General features: G+C 44.4%; 1 protein-coding gene across 1 annotated transcript; it reads right to left on the bottom strand.

Annotated features, from left to right (window-relative positions):
- Window positions 1-570: 570 nt before the first annotated feature.
- Window positions 571-15,923, bottom strand: pak6 (p21 (RAC1) activated kinase 6). Its single transcript, XM_079174993.1, has 9 exons — window positions 15,832-15,923; window positions 8,042-8,289; window positions 5,954-6,619; window positions 4,881-5,411; window positions 3,937-4,070; window positions 2,790-2,916; window positions 2,585-2,710; window positions 2,317-2,451; window positions 571-1,987 (listed from the first exon to the last, which is right to left on the bottom strand). Exons 2-9 carry the CDS (start codon window positions 8,243-8,245, stop codon window positions 1,820-1,822), a joined length of 2,091 nt encoding a protein of 696 aa, XP_079031119.1. The 5' UTR covers window positions 8,246-8,289; window positions 15,832-15,923; the 3' UTR covers window positions 571-1,819.
- Window positions 15,924-17,994: the final 2,071 nt, after the last annotated feature.

Below are 17,994 nucleotides of genomic sequence, written 5' to 3'. Positions count from 1 at the left end.
CGTTTTTACAGCGCTAAAAAAATTCTGACAATGCAGTTTGATCGCTTGGTGATATGTTTTATTCATTCAAAGAAATACTAATCTTTTGCTTATGTTGCAGTTCATTAATTTGTTCAGTGTTTATCAATAAAATCAAGAGGTTTTAAAGCTACGTGTTCAACACATACATACAATTTTGCTAATCTATATTTTAAATAATTTATGAATTAAGAGATCATCAGTCTGTGAGCTACTGAAAATTATTATTTTTGTTTCACATATGTATATATATACGATTTATATTGTATGGAATTAAATGTATTTGATATTGCTTATGTGTTTATAAGAAATATTGTATGTATTTTGCTTAAACATATTCACTGATTGTGCTGATTCAAGCTGAATACCTAATAAATACTTGAAAACACCAGTGTTCATGCATGCGTATGTGTGTGTGTGTGTGTGTGTGAGTGATGGAAAATACAAGATAATATGAATTCCGAATCAATATGCATCATTTATTGATTTATACAAAATTAAAATGTGTAATTCTCTTTTTCATGAATGATCCACACAGAGATAGAAATACATGAAACACGTCAACATGTATCCGTGTCAGAATACAAAGACTATGTGCAAAGTGTTTCTCAGCAGGTGAACGTCCTGCAGCATCACATGCCAGGCCTGTGTGCTTTATCTAGGCAAACAAATGCAAATACAGTCATACACATCTTCTGGAGGAGCAACACACACGTCTTGTGATTTTTAAAAAGTCCGTCACAATACAAAGAGGGTTGTATCAGAAGAGAACACTGAGATGTCACCTCACACACATCCATGTGCTCATGTGCTCACACACACATGCACACATACATACAACTATACACTCACATTTCAGTAAAGAAAAGTAGAATTTTAAATTCATCTCATATAATTTACTGCAGTAGATCAGCAGGTACAATGACCTAATATTCAGTATTTTTATTTACATTATTAATTTATCTGCGTATGTTTCAAGTCCATACTTAATAATTAAACCTTATTTGCAATTCACATCATACAAACAACCCACAACACCTTTTGGAAATAAAGAATAAATATGAAAAAGAGAAATATGGTACTGGTGATGTTCCAATAGCCCAATAGTAGCAGCTGGGCTTTCATCTACCCATTTATTATGTTAATAACGGAGAATTGTCTTTCACGTCCCAGTTTGGTACATATTCAAGCATTCACATCAGGCCAGGTGTGCCTCCATTTGGCCATGCAAATAGTCCACCATCAGTGTTTGTAGAGTGTACTGACCAGGTTGTTGTCATGTTTCCACAACAGTGTGTGTGCAGAGGTAACTTTATTCTTCCTTAATAATGTCACAATGAGCTACTGTGGTTTGGAGCCTAACCGCTTCATAAGCTTTACACTGCTAGCAATAATGCCCACTATGAACACTAGAAAGGATCTTTAGAGTAGTGCATGTTCATTACATATAGTTACATGGAATATTGATTTTTGCTCTCAGCTGATATGCACCATGTTGTGTTGCGTTGAATCCCACTGAATGTAACAGTAAGCCAATCAATATTCGGTTGAGAGGTGAGGAACTGCATGCTGCCTTTATCTCACTCCTAAAGTGCTTCTCTCATGCCTGAGACCATGCGGTGTCTGTCAACCAAACTTGCCGTCCTGCCACCATCACTCTGGCAGCAACATGCTGTCTGGGTCTGCTTTCCCTGGAGCTGATCTCCCGTTGGCTAGGGTGCTAGAGTTGGACCCCGGTGCTGGTCCTCGCCTGTTCAGGTCAGACTGAAGGTGGGTGTTGGGTAGCGGGAGCCCCACGGGGTCAGCAACGGGACATGCGCTTGCGGTACTGCTCCACCAGTGGAACCAGGCACTGAGGTGAGCCGCTCTGCAGCAGGAAGGGGTGCTCCAGCAGGTCAGTGGCGCTGGCCCGCTCAAAGGGGTCCCGAGTCAGCATACGGTCCAGGAAGTCCTTTAGAACGGGGGAGATCTGGACCAGAGAGCAATAGGTACATATAATTCAACACCAATGAATTGCTGCGGTAGTTATTTGTTACAATAATTAAACTACTGGCTCTGTGAGACTGTGCTTAGGTACAGCGATATGCTAACATGCCTCACAATGAAAATGTGAGCGTCGTATCAGATATTGTTGTTGATAATGTTGTATCACGATAATGTTTGGCAGGTCCACAGTCCTAATTTGGTATATCAGCATGCTAACGTTTGCTTATTAGCACTAAACCCAGTGTACAGTGTACAAGCACAGCTGAGGATGAATATTACTAGTTTTGCAGGTATGTCTGTCTGTTCTTGTACCTGGCTGACATTTCGCACAGTAGGAGCCAGCTCATCCCTCAGTCTCTTCATAGCTGCTACAGGGGTTTCACTGAAGTACGGGGGCTCTCCATCCACCATCTCCACCACCATGATACCCATCGACCAAACATCCACCTGGTGCAGGATCACACACGTCAATTATGTTACAGATCTCACAGCAGAGATTGCCTCTGTTGGCATTTACGCCACATGAGCGAGATCACCGTTGTTATTCAGCATGAGTGCATTTGAATGTGGGCCTCCTCACCTCAGTGCCATATGGTGATTTGGAGATGACCTCTGGAGCCATCCAATAGGGTGTTCCCACTAAAGATTTCCTTTTAGGGATGTCCTTGCTGATCTGAGCACAGAAGCCAAAGTCTGACAGCTTGACCTGGGGAGAACAAGAGAAAGACCTTACTATCAAGATAGCGAAAAACAGAAAAGAAAGAAAGAGTAACAAAATATCTTACCCTTCCGTCTAATGTGAGTAGTATAGAATCACTCTTGATGTCTCTGTGGATGACTCCCTGTGAATGCAGATAGGCCAGGGCTTGCAGAACAGCTTCACACACTGTGGCAATCTGCTCTTCACTCAGCCTGCAGGATAACGCACACGCAGACAGATTTTACATTAACATTTCACACTTTTCCATTAAGAGTTACGACAAATCAACAGCTGAGAAAGTTGAAACCCATGAATCACCGTGCATTAAAGGCAACGATAAAGCGGGGAAGGTTCAAAACAACAACTCCCACACAGCAGAATGACCAACAAAACATGTTCATTCCTCTACAGTGTTAATGCGACTTTGATATTTTACAAGCGCAGCATAAAGACATACAGAAAATACATTTTCAAACGGCAAGCAAGGTCATGTGCCCACTGAAAACACAAGGTAAGGTTTACCTAACAGAGTGCTGTATACTTCCAGCAGTAATTTAAGCAGTAAGTCTTCTTCTTTTATTTAGGGAGACTTTAATGAGTCTAAATAGATCATTTGACACCAGACTGTGTCCAGGGAAAACAGAGGTAAAGTACCCCTTATTCCTGATTGTCCTGTCAATATACTGGTTATCTTTGACAAACGGTGGCTGTGACAGTTGGCTCATTTTATATGTCATCTTGCTTGAGAGACATTTTTTCATCCCTTTTAAGTCAAGCGATCTAACCCTGCTGTCATCCCATGGAGATCGTGCCAGCCATCTGTTAATAACATAAAATACATTGACGGCACAAAGAAATACGGCCTGACAAAATCCTACTCCCTGCTCCTGCTCGATATGTTTTCCTTTTTTTTTGATGCATGCACTACTGGAAAATGTGACGGCATCAAGGGATCAAATTCTCAACCACAATTGACTTTCCACATGGCATCTTCACATGCATATATTCAATTATGTCATTGAATTATTACTTTTCCTAAAAGGAAAGCAGCAGACATCGGGTGAGAGAGAGGGATGAGTGACAATCTTTTTGAGTCTTGGTGCCGCTAGTATCAACACTGATCACTCAGCAGTCGATACCACACTACCCCCTTGTGGTTCACAAAAGATGATATCACAACCAAGCAGAAATGCACCAGTGCAGCTTTCATTTTGATCTTTTGGTGCCTTTACCTGGTTTCCGACACAATGTTGGTCAGTGCTCCACCTTGCAGGTACTCCATGATAACCCACAGCTCCTCCTCCACCAGGGCTGACTTAAACATCTCCACCACATTCCTGTGCTGATAGTCCCTCATGATGACCACCTGCAACAAGAAAAACATTCACTATAGAACCAACATCTTTAGAGACATTTTAGTGTGGAGCTTTTATAAAGTTAGGAGACAAAGTTGGTACTGCAGAGTGAAAAATATCCTGACTTTTACTCTTTAGTATTGATCAGGCTCTAATTCTGTTTGGCAAACACCCAAATCTTTCAATTTCTCCGAGCCTAAGCCGAGATATCCCAGATAGCATAATCAGGGGTTATTTTCACAAACTTTAGCTCCCTCCAGAGCCACAGAAGACATTTTACAACTGTACAAGCTAAGCAGTAGACTGGCAAACTAAAGTGTGTAAATGTGTCAAATCAAGTACCCCTCTGAGTAAGCATTTAAGGAAAGGTCCGGTTTATTTCAACCTCACTCCCTCTCAATAATGTGGCTATTATGACTCAATGGGTCATGCTAATTTGGCACTTCTGTGTTGTAGAGATTTAGGGAAAAAAGCCAACATCAATGCTCCAGGTGGAGACGAGCATTTAAAAAGTTGAATACTAAAATCATGTTTAATGGAAAAGCTGTAGGAGGCTCACACAGCTTGTTTCAAGATATGTTGTTCAGTGCAAGTCCTTGTTTTCCTGAATCTCTACAACGAAGGTGGCGAGTGCGAAGTAAGCACAAGCCATAGAGCCACACTGAGTTGAAATAAACTTAAATTATCCCTTACGTGCTAGACCACAAAGAATAGCAAACATGAATCCTCAAATGTGTTGCTGTAACCTTGAATGCATTGTTTGTTGGAGATTTGTGCAGTTTGTTTTTGGGAATCACTTTGTACGTATTTGGATATTGTACCTCATTAAAGAGCAACTCTCTCCTCTGCTGCCGCCGCAAGTCCATCATCTTCACCGCCACCTGCCTGCCGCTGTGCTTCTCTGTAGCGATACACACTACCCCCGTCGAGCCCTCCCCAATCTTCACAAAGTTCTCCAGGTAGGACCGTGGATCCCCCTTGTCTACCACCATCTGCAGGGCCGCCTTAAACTGTTCATGGGTCACCTTTGGTGGGTCTGGTGGTGGTCTGGGCGAAGGATGTTGTGGGGGCCTGAAAGCAGGGGAGCATGTGCCTGGAGGACTGGTGGCTAGTGAGCCCGTAGGGGAGGGTCGAGGCTGGGAAGGGCTGTCTTGCCGGTAGGGAGGATTGAGGCATCCAGAGTGTCTGAGGAAGGGGTCAGGCCCATTGGGCCTCAGCCCCATGTTAGGAGACAGTCCCAGCGTGTAGCTAGCCGAGGAGCGCACAGTACGCTGAGGTCTGATGCCGCCGACAAGAGGACTGCTATTGCCAGTGGGCAGGAAGCCGGAGAGGTACCTCCCTACCGACTCTGCCTGAACGATAAAAGAGAAAAGGGTGAACATTAAGGCAGGGAGCTGAAAGAGAGTTGGCCGCCTGCCTGGGGTTCAAGACCTGCTTTAGAAGTGAATGTAAATCAAGTCCTTCCCTCTGACTCTGCATCCTCTTCACCTGATGTGACCCATGTAAAGATGGTGCTATAGAACCCAAGTGTCCCGCTGAGATCTTGCCAAACACACCATCTCTCAACTTTTATAACCCCACTGGCACTTTAAACCCACATTTCACATTTGAACTAGAATCAAAATAAAATAGTCAAACCCAGAGCTTTAATCACCTTTAGAGTAAATCCAATCAATATGATGCCTCGCTAAAGTTTCTACAACCTCAGCTTGAAAATGATTGCTTGACAAAAAAACTAGTATTCAATGGATTCAGAGCTTATGCACAAACTAGTCCTAGTAATATGATGTGCATAACGTTAGCAAAAATGTGCATAAATTGTGTATTCTATGAATAATGTATTATCTGTGCACTTAATGGCCACAAAGATGTGCTGCTGTAATGTCAGACTTACTTTCAGGTCATAAGAGGAGAACGGCCTCCCGGGGCTGTTCTGTGGGTGCATGTACATCGGTACGTTGGGCCGAAACTCCGTGGTGACTGTCGCTTGATCGCTATGAGGCTGCTGTGCAGTCATAGCCGGGCTGTAAAAACAAGCTATAGGTCTCTGATTTGGTGGCACTCCCCTGGGAAGCTGGAACTCTCTCTTCCATATCACTCTCTCCTGAGGGCTGCCCACCTCACCGCTCATATAAGCTCCGTGACTCAGCACCGGGATGTTCTGGGACGGAACCGGTTGCGAGGGTCCTTCCAGAGAGCTGACGCTGACTTCATATGTAGATCTGGCCTTTGGCAAGATCCCATTTGGATGCAGAGTGACGCTCCTTTTCATGCCCAAGTAGGGGGTGTTGGTTTCACTGTGGATGTTCCTGGCCCTGTCCCTCCACTGGTCTTGACCCGCACCCTCGTCGTCTTCATCATCATCCTGGGTCAGGCCCTCGTACTGGTAAGTGTCTCCCTCGTTCACTTCCCCCAGCCTTCCCAGTGACTGGGCCCTCTTCCTGGCTGAGGGGCTGCTCTTCCTCAAAGAGTTAGAACTGGTCACAGACAGGCGGTTCATATCATTGATCATGGCTGCGATGTAGTCTCCGTGACCGATCATGCTCCCCCGCACAATGGTCTGAAAGAGGAGAGGCGTTTATCTTTTATCACACTGCACTTGCCATGATCACATTATAGAAAGAATTTGGACTGAAAGGAATAATGAGAGTGACATAATCATTGCTCAGAGGCGAGTTAAATTTAGACTTGAGAATCTGTAATCTGACATCTTTGTCATTCTTCAGACACAACGACTTAAATCATTTCTCCAGTGGCTCATTCTGACAATACACTGTTAAATATACCAAGCAAATGTATCGGGAGATGCACTATAAAGTCACAACTGTTCCTATGTTGCAAAATTCAGAAAAGACAGATAACTGTTCCTATGACCTTTCAGATGGTATGCATAGATAGCAGGCATGCGAAGGCAAACCTGCCCTGACAGAAAAGGATCAGACAAACTTAAGATCTTTTGCCAGAATAGTGAGATTGTAGCAACTGCATGCGAGAGTGTGTGGTAGCTCATCAGTCACTCTCAGGGTAGAGTCATGTTCAGTTCACAGCCAGTCAACAGCCTCTCCTGTTTCCCTGGTTCGGTGCCAATACTTCTGCACAGGGGGCAGAGGTCAGATGACATCTCACCTACTGCAGCACCTCTCTGAGAGGAGAGAATGGCAGGTGATAATGGCCCTGGTGAGATATCCTATTCTAGAAGATGTTGTAATAATAGTTGAAACAACATCATTTTTCAAATCTCACATCGCATTTCCTCTTTTCCTCAGAGTAATAATCTATATTTTCAACCAAATGTTTTGTTTTTTGCATTATAAAGTTATTGTGGGTAACACCACACTCCTCTTGATAACGCTCCTAAAACCACAAATCTGACCTAAATGCTGACATGATGGTTCTCATTTTGAGCAGCACTAATCACGTCAGGGCATCAATTAAATTAAAATGTTTATTTATTATCTGGAGGGTGACAAACAGAATCGAATGTTTGCTACGTGAAGCACAGAAATCCTTAGATTTGCAGGCTTTATCACTGGCTGGTATTTCCTTTGCTGTACCTGCACTTTTTCATCCCTTCTGTTTGACATCTGTGGGAAGGCACTCTTATACTGTCATAATTGCCTGCGTGGAGTAATAAATCTTGTGGCCCCTCTGAGTATTCAACATTGTACGGTCGGTATACACAGCAGGGTCATCAGCCCAGCCCCATGATAGATATGAAAGCAAAAAGATGCGGAGGGGAGCATGCCTTTCTTTCACGTTGTCATCAGAGGATTGTGGCATTTTCTGAGACATCAGGATTCCTTCGCAGCACTGAAGGTCACTTCTGCCTCAATACAACATGGCAGCATATCTTTATGCATCAGTCTCTCTGAGATTTTAGCTTAATGAGTGCCTGGTTGAATGGTGTGCTAGTTATTAGTGATCAGTTAAAGGTCAGGTCAGAAGAGCAATGAAGAGCTGAGTGGAAGGTGTGGTGGTGTACCTTCTTTGGCCTCAGCTCCACCTCTGTGATCCTGGAAGGGTCCACCATGGGTTTGGGTCTGCGCAGGTTCTCTATCAGGCTCTGCCATTGCGTCGGCAGGCCCACAAAGCAGCCGCGCTTGGAGTCAAATGAGGTGTGGACACGGTGCTCAAAGTTCTTGGGCGCTGATATCTCAGGCCTCTTCTTTTTCTTCTTGCGGAACATCCTCAGGTCCTCGAGGGCGACAGCTTGCCTGCTTCAAAATGACCCTGTAGGGGGAAAAAATTAAAGTAACTGTAATCTTGACATTTGAAATTTTGGCAAATCTCTTCTGCCCCAGTGATCAAATCGATGTTGCCACTGACTGACCACTCTCCATTATGATCTACTCTCGGACCAAGTGTATTCAAATACAATCGGACAACAGAGGATCTTTCCACGTGGGAGAAAATATTCAAATGGTTCATCTAAAAGCTGTTCCATGTCTGGGTTGTGTATGTCCCTGGACTGTCTTTTTGGCTGTCACAAACTTGTGCCTGTGAGAATGGCTCCAAGGAGAGTGGATGGATTTGTAAGCACATGTGTAATGAAGGATATCTGGTCAATCAAGGCTTATTCATTCTTTGTGCCATTTCACTGATGAGCACGTGGCCGAGCTGGCCGGCGCCCACAGGCTTTCAGTGCATTAGCAGGACGCGTACAACACGCAGACAAAAACACACGCACATGCACGTATGCGAATACTATGGCAGGCTATCCTTCATAAACCTCTTTCATATCCCGTCCTAATTAGTAGGCTGTGTGCCCTTGATTGCAGGGAGGGTAACCATTTAATCCTTGGACGGATGGCCATGAGTTTGGTGAGCCACTAACTCTGGTTTTGTGTATGTTAAGCTTTATTTGTCATTCATGTGTTGGGATATAATTAAATACATTACATCTCATTTCCTCAGCTGCACAGCTGTAGGCCTACTGGGAGATAATCACTCACATTTAAGTCTCATGATTAGTATTAATACTGTTTCATGTGGCTCTCAGTGTTGAGGACGTTCCGGCTAGCCATGCTAGCTGTGTGGCTCTAGGGATGTCAATGCTGGTCTGTCAGTTGCAAATATATCTCAACTAAACACTATACCTGCTTAACATGAACATGCTAGCATTGTGAGAATGTTAGCACTGCATGACTGTGGACTCCTAGTCTTGTTTATTTCAGCAACATCTACAAGGTGCCCCTTGAACATCAGATACAATCTCTCATCATACACTGGGAAATGGTGGGAGTAGAGGAAATGAGTTTTGCACTCGTCCGCAGCTCAGCAGGAGATCACGCTGGCCCCCGCCCCCCTTCTCCACCTCCGCCCTCGGACCAGTGCGGCTCTAATCTGCATCGACGACGCCTGTTACGAGCTGTATCGGTGACTATACTCCACTCGCCCCGTCTCATCACCGGAGGGTAAAAGGAGGTCAGGCCCACTGGTCACGTCAGCCAAACCTGCTTGATTAAAGGAAGGTGGGGTAAGGATAGGGGGGTGTCCCCATCCAAGGGTAATTCCATCACAAGGCTAATATGCTAAGTGTTGCATAAGTACATCACTGTGCCTCCCTATGTGCATAATGTGGCGCTGGGAAGGACTTTAATTCCATGTGACAGGGACATTATGTTGCCAGGGCTCTCAGGAGGGGGGGAGATAGGAGTCGGGGCCAAGATTAGAGTCAGACCTAGATGTATTAGAGAGACAGGGACTTAGTTTCCCTCCTGCAGACACAGAAAGGCTTTTAAGCACCAATTGTGGCTGCTTTTTGAATAACGAACGCTTGAGAAAACAAGCTGAAAAACAGAAGATTGCAATTTCTGCTATTTTGTTTTTCCGCTGCACAAGAGACTATCTGCTTAGATAGCTGTTCAGCGCGCAGATGTTGGCATTTCCTGAACCAATATTTACACATAGCGCTCATGTATCCTTTTACAAGCAGATCGATCAATATTTACTCATGAGTCAAATGCAAACTGCTACAGTACTCCACTGCCGGCTATAATGTGGTGATAATAGCACAAATAGGACGGCTGCTATAGAGCTTCATCAAGCTTCATAACATATCACAGCATTCATTATTTATTCTCATTTTTCTATCCACTGACTGAGATATTAGAGGCAAGCAGAAACACACACATTCACAACACACATGTTGATTCATGCTTGGGCAAAATGAATTACAAGTTGATGCATTTATTGATTTACACGCTTTAATCACATGCAACTGGCTTTCTATTGAACCCTGTTACCCCGCCAAGCTTATTGTAACAATATTCTATTGATTTGTAAGCTCGCCGGACAGTATGTATGCACAGAGCTGAACTTGCACAGTGCATAATCACGCTTTCTGGTCACATCTCTCTAAACTGTAGGGACTTGACCCTATGCCTCAGTGGCTTGTCTAGAATCTCTCAAAGTGCTGAGGCAAAACTCAGCCGGCTGCTGTCAGAGATACGAAGAGACAAAGAGGATGAGGTCACTCCAAAATTGTGCTACATTAGGTATTTCCATCTCAACAACTGTGTGCAGGAGCAAAAAAACTTAAATAGATCCAAATACGCGACCTGAAAATCCACAAATCGGTAAGAACTAAAATCTCACTCACAGAAAATCACATGAGGATGAAGATGTTTGAAGCAAGTCTGCTTGTAAAGTCTGACTAAACACAAACCCTTAAAAAAACAACTGAAAAAGATGACGGAGCATGCAGATTGGGTAAAACACTCGAATAGATCCCATTTTCTCTGCAGAACCACCACTTAATCACAGCCATACATCCCTTTTCCAAGCTCAAATTAATCTCAGACTTACCCCCCAACTGATAGCGCGTCTTCACCTGACAGAGCGGCCCGGGCCTTTCATGCCATACAGAAATGCAAGCAGGCAATCCATACGTTTCCCACAGACAACATGACAGAAGAGGAGAGGGCATGCTCGCATTCCTCTCATGTTCAAATCACCCCGAGCAGGTTGTGTTGTGGATGAGTGGGAGGGGATCGAGAGATAAGAGAGGTATTGGATTTGCTCGATGTTAGTGCTCCGAGCTCTGTTGAATGATTTTTTTTTTTCTATTTGCCCTGATTTCTGCTTGTATCTTCTTTTTTGTTTTTGTTGGCATGCATGCAGAAATGTAGTGAGTGTGCAGGTGACCGCGCTAGCAGGATTAGTATGGTGTTCAGTCCTTCACTGATCTAATTTTAGGACACATCATGCCTCCCACCACCCCTCCTCCCTATCACCAGACGCCTGTTTATTTTCTACAGGATTCATGTCAAATAACGAGGTGAGGGTGGGAAACGATGGAGAACAGGTAATCCTCTTTTTGTGTTTGTCGTTGCACGTACAAGCATAATCCAGCTATGCTAAATTACAGGGGGCTACATCTATTTCATAGTGGTAAAGATAGCATCAAGGTCTTATATGCTGTTTTTGACTCTGCAGTGCAGGGTTGGGGGGCTTAGAGATTGCTTCTCTATCAGCTTCATTATGATGACCGTTCTGCCCTTTGAGTGTAATGAGACTGCCTCTCAAGAGGGAGGAAGGGGGTCTTGGTTGGTCATCTCTTCCTTTTCCTTTTGCTTTGTTACACACACACATACACACACATTTACACACACGCCATCTGAGGGCATGAAAAAGGTACACAAGCGCTGGACGTGACCGGACAGTACAATAGCAGTGTTTATGATTTAAGTTGATGTCTGCTTTCTCTTTGAAGTCACCTCTGCAGACATGGAAGGATTGTCAATAGGAGACGACAAGTGATGTAATAAACTGCACTCAATGACATGGAATAACAAATCGCTTTCTTGCATATTTCATGCTAGAGGTCTAACATATCATGCACGACAAAGCACTTGGAATACAAGGACTGTTGGAGGATGTCACACACCTACTGCCTCTGTAAAGTTGCCCATTGTGCAAATCTGGCTATGGCTGTGAGCATAGTTTAGCTTTTTTCTTTTTTTTTTAGCCCTGCTAGCGGTTAGAGATGTCAATGTCGGTTGGTTGCTCGGTTGACCATTTTGGTCCAGTCTGAAATAGCTCAGCAATTATGGGATGGATTGCCATGAGGTCTACAGAGGATGAATCCCAACAACTTTGGTGATTCACTGACATTTCCTCTAGCACCACTGTGAGGTCCATGTTTGTTATTTTTAGTAAAATGTCTCAACAATTAGTGGGTGGATTGCCTTGAATTCGCTACACAAATAGCAAAGGATGAAATGCACAACTTTTGATGGTCCCCCCGACTTTCCATCTGTCCTAAATTTAGGTTTAAGACCAAATACATGCAGCTGCACTTTTTGTTTTCTGCTAATTAACAAATGTTCTGAGATGGTGATAATAAACATGATACCTGAATAGCATCAGCATGTCAGCATTGTCATTGGGAGCATGTTAGCATGCTTCCACTGCTGTGCCAAAGTACAGCCCCACAGAGCCACGAGCATGACTTTAGACTCTTGGACAAGGATCTTGACATCGAAGGAGCCATTCTAAAGGGTCAGCAGCAAAGAGAAAACACAGGTGAAGATGTGGGCCAGGTTTTTCTAAAGCGGTCAAACAACAACTTTTACCTGTCCTCCTCGAAGTATTTCTGATAAAAGCTCCACTCGGGAGTAAGGACACGATGTAGAGCATGCGAAGTGAACGTTATGGACTATTTTCAGCATATAGTTTATGAAAAGTGAAGCACGGATAAAGTGCAGAGTGTGCAAATTATGGTTGAAAAAAATGTCAGAGGAAAATAGTAATCAACGAAACCATATCCATATTTTGCCTTTACATTTCAGTTTGTGAAATTGGTCGTTAAGCAGAGATGACCCATATTCACACAGAGAGTTCATTGATAGTGACATATCTCGGGGTATTTCAAATGTCACATAACTCGCAGCGATGCGTCATGGGTAGGCCTTCACTCAAACCTCTGTATGAAGTAGTTCAAGTCGGAAATGGTTTGAAGTCTCAGAGCACTGCCATTCTGAGAAAGTAAACAATCAAAGAGTGTGTCTGTCATTGTCTTGTGCACTGAATGAGTAAGAAAAGGGCCTCAGGATTGGAAGTGTATAGCAAAATATGTGCCCAACAACGTGGGATGTCAGTTTTTCAAGGGCAGACATCTGCGCAGGAGTGCACATTAGTCTTGTGTTAATATTGACAGGACGAGACAAGAAATGAGAGGTCAAGACAGGAGGAGAAAGAGTGAGGGAGGAAAGGAGCGTCTGGACACTCAAGACGCTGTGACTGAAAAAGAGATGGAATAGAGAAGAAAGCGAGAGAGACGACAGAAATGAAGAGAACAAAGACGCGGATTAGGATGACATCGATTTACATCTTCACACGTATTTTTGTTGTCCAATTTAGTGGCACCGTTTTGTGGAGAGCAGCAATCTCCGGTTTGAAGATGTAATGTCTTTTCTCCGTCGTCTTGAGCAGCTTTGGCCGCAGTAAACAAGCCACAGTAAAGGGGAACGGAGGACAGAACACTTACATCAACAGAGCACGTACGTCACTCTGTCACCTGACATGTTGGCACTGATTCTCCCGGACCAGATAATGGACAAGAAAACGAGTTTGTTGTGCCCCCGCAGCGAGGAGTGTGGACGTAAATGCACGATCTCCATCTACTCCAAACACCTCAACATAATGACATTGTAAAAGCAACACTTCTAGTGTCCTGGGGCTTTTATGGGATGCTGACACATCACTAGAAAAACAAACTCTTAACTCGTGAAGTATGCTTCTCCATTCTGTATAACAATGCGTGTGCTAAGGGCTCGGCAGGATAGTACGGAAATGCAGCACTGACCAACACTCTGTTTAATTAAAGATCCTCTTGGCTCTCACAAGTGCTTTGAACAATTTGACGCTGTGGTGATAGAGACGTATGATCGGCCTGGACCAATGGTACGAGCCCAACTCTTCTCTCTTGGGTCTAATTTATTGATGCGCCAGTACTCTGTGCAAGCTTTACTGTACGCGCATGAGCTTATGAAAGCTTTGATTTATATTTTTTTAGCCCACGCCTCAGCATGTCTCTCCCAGGAACAAACCACCAGCCATTTTTAACCTCCGATTCCTTCGTGGTATCAATCTGCACCGACTCGGCTGCACTCCTCTGTCACCCAGCATGGGTGCTGTTTCAGCCCAGAGAGGGGGAATCAAGGCACGCTGTCCTGATTTGGACTCTGTTTTAATCCTTAGTGCTTGACGTCTTGCGGCCGGTGGCGACGCTTAGCTGCTAATGCTCGCTGTCCCCTCCTTCGGCTGACATGACCATGACACAAGCGTTCCTTAAAACAACCATGAACACAGCGGGGCACATGACGAGGATGTACCTACACCTGTGTGTTGTGTTCAGTCAGTGTCCCGGTACATGCAGTAGAGTCTGTGCTGCTGGTTTTGAGTTGGACTGAGAGCGAAAAAGCAAGATGGGCGACATGAGACGGCCTCCAAAAAACTTCTAAACGACTTCAGACTTCGGAGTGTACACATCGTCCTCAGTGAAGCAGATGTCCAGCTGTGTGTGTGTGTGTGTGTGTGTGTGTGTGCCTACTCCAAAGAGACCTTCTCTGTCACCTCCTCTACCCTTTCCCTCCTCCTTCTTGAATATCAATGAGTAACCTGAGACACAAACACATGGTAGTTTAAGAAGTGCAGAGCCTCAGTTACATCATCGTCACACTTATGAACTGCACTACTAAAAACACAAATACAGAGAATACAGTTTTGTCCTTTGTGGTGATCCCGTACAGCATATGTCTGCAGTCGCAACTCCTTAGCAAGTGCATGAATGTTGCAGTTCTGTCGATAAGAATGAGTGCAAAGGGGATGCTAAAGCGCCCCACGGAAACTAAAATCTATACACTTCTTTAAAGCACCTTAGCCTTAGATTGATTTTCACTGAGGATTTCACATCTAATAGAGCGACTAAAAGAAAGGCTTAACAACCTGTTTTCAACAAGAGCAGATTCCTTGTTTCTTAATGTCTCAAATTCAGAGTCAAACACAAGCACAGTTCTCCCACGTTCATGCAAGCTGTCACACAACAGGTTTTCTACATTTCAGTATGAAAGTAAATGCTATTAAAAAATGATCAGTCTCCTCTGTGCCTGCTTTGCCACAGCATCCAGCTACGGATGTGAGTATGCATACAGCTTGAAGCTTGAATCCTTATGCACTGGTAGGACCGGAAAGATCAGCTGAGAACTCAGCCTTCACGCACGCATGCTAGAATACACAATGGTAAAGAAAAACAGGAAGCTTCTGTCCACAGTGCCCATAGCAATGGCACAGTCTGTATTTGTCAAGTGCGATCCATCTCGATGAGATTGTTGTATCCTTTTACTTGAAATAGAGGTTGAGGACAGAAGAGGCAGGACTCGGGAGGGAGAAAGGGGATGTGGGGATTTAGAGGAGGGGTGAGCATAAGGTGAAGGCTCTTTTGAGATGCAGTCCATCACTGAATACATCCAGCAACCCTCTCTGTCTTCCCTTTTTTTACTCCATTTCTCCTCCACATCAGCACCTGGCTGCACTGCATTCCGTTCACAGCCTTTCCACCTCCTTCTTCTCTTCCTCCACCAAGGCTGATGCCAACCGACGGCACACTATAGCCTGCTCTTCATCAATGACGTTAAGCCTCTTCCCCCCCCCCCCCCCCCCACCTCCCCCTCTTTACCCCACTCTCCTCACTGTGGAAAGAGGAAACGGGCTCTGAAGGGGATAAATCATTGCTAGAAGAGGAGAAAAAAAATAAGGCTTCTCCCTTACCTTGCCGTCTAGTGAAGAGGAGAGCCTCTCTCCTTCAGGAAGGATTGGAAGCGGGAGTGCGCACACACACACACTCACATACACTATTATACACTCACATTCACACACATACACTCACACATGGACATAGATGCTCTCCCTCTCTCTCTCTCATACAACGACGAGGAGTGCTGGCTCTTAAGCAAGCGCACACTGCAGGCTGCCGCTTGCCTGGGAAAGCCTGACGCGTTCCTCCCTCCAGGCAGAAGCACACGCTGCCATCTCAAAGGCTCTTTGTTGGGGCTGATTCATCCCCGGCTCCGTGGCTGAGTGCTGGTCCGTGTGCCGGTGCCTGCTCCTGGGGACACAGGGTGACCGTACAAAGGAGGGACAACGCCATGAAGGGAAAAGGCAGCATCCAGGAGGAGAGACTATCACGGCCCCATACAGCTCCTTCCATCCCCCCCTCTCCCTCTCCGTCTCTGGCTCGCTATCGCTCTCTTTCTTTCTCTCTCACACACACACACACACACTCCCTCCTCCCTTTCCCTCCCTCTCTCTTTATCACTTCCCTCCTTCTCTACCTCCTCCCACTCCCTCATTGGGCTGCAAAAGAATTGATAGCAGCGTGCGCATGTGTGTGTTTTTAAGCTGGTTTCCAGTGACTGTAAGGAGAGGAGCGCTCCACTACACCTCATCACCTGGGATACCTTTCACCCACCTCCCCGCCTTGCGTCTCTCCCTCTGCCTCCTCTGCACGCAACGTGGGTGACACGAGAACACGTGGGTGCCGCTGCGTTCGCCCAGTGTGCTGCTGTTCAGTCAAATGCATTATCCATTGAATGACAGGGTCAGGGATGGCAGATGGCGGGAGGGGTTGTATCTGTGTGCGTTAAGTAGGAGGGGGGGGGGGGGGGTTGAGGGTGCAATCATCATGCTCACAATCTCTTTGGAGTCCATTGTGACCCAAAAATCATTGTGTATGAAGAAACTGTAGTTACAACACTGCCCCAGTCTAGCATCTCCATTATTTGACTGAAGCATTCCCCTCTCTCTCTTCACCACAATCATTTCCTGAATTATTTATGCAACCAGACACAAAGCAGGAAAATGTATTAGGGTCAAGTCATGCAGAAATTGCTTGCAGAGTGAGCCAGATTTGGGGCATATATGTTATACATGGGGTTTTTCGATATGATGAATTGCTTGCAAAGGCACTATAACAAGCTTAAATGACGATGTTCCTCCTCACACATCAAATGAACTCAAATGGAAAAAAAAGGCTCCACTGAACCAATCTGCATGACAAAGACAGATTTGCCTGTTGGGGGCATAGCAGACACGACCCCTCCCTCTCTTCCACTCTTACTTGTCAGCATTATTGTCACAGATATTTTTTTGCTTGGCTATTTTTTACTGCTTTGCACGACTTCTTTTGAGCTCAGAGCTGAGAACAGCCATCTTGTAATAGTTGTCTTTATGCAAGAAATGGTAGTTATCACAAAAACAGTCCTGGTTGCTATATCTGCTTGGTCAGTGTGAAGGGAAACTGAATGGGTCAAAGGGTAAATTAATGACACACTTCTGCTTCCATGATCTGGTTTACTGAACCTGACAGGACAGTAAAATACATTAGTCAAAGAGTTCATTTTGTTAAAAAGAAGAACATGTTTTTTGTCCCTCTTGACCTAAATACTGTTGAACCATTGGCTAAGAAATGTATTTTTGATTTGAAGACAAAAGAAAGTTTGACTTTTGTGCTTTTTCATTTGTTAATCAGGGTGCATAATCTCAAATATGCAAAGGAAGCTTAATGATTACAAGAAAATTGTAAATTAATACATTTATAATTGTTTTGCATGTGCAAGATATGTGACTTATATAGTATTTTGTCTTTTTAATTACACATTATTTGATCATTCTTTTGTTTGCATGTCTCGACGGAGAGACATTCTAATGGTAACTACGATTTCTGTTGGATTCAAATGTATTTGTCACCTTCACTGCCGGACTTCATGACCTTGCTAAAGGATCTCCTGAAAACAACAGCTTGTGATGTAAAAAAGGGGCTTACAGTGACAAGAGCAGTCTTAAACCACATTGTCATTAAAATGAAAGCCTGGGGGGTGTATAAGTGATACTGCCTTAATTGTTTGCATTTCAATTTGTTCTATTGTTTAGGAT

Source organism: Pholis gunnellus (assembly GCF_910591455.1).
Source record: "Pholis gunnellus genome assembly, chromosome: 15".
Taxonomy (NCBI): Eukaryota; Metazoa; Chordata; class Actinopteri; order Perciformes; family Pholidae; genus Pholis; species Pholis gunnellus.
Note: the sequence above shows the minus strand (reverse complement) of the source record. Positions and strands in the feature narration are given on the sequence as shown.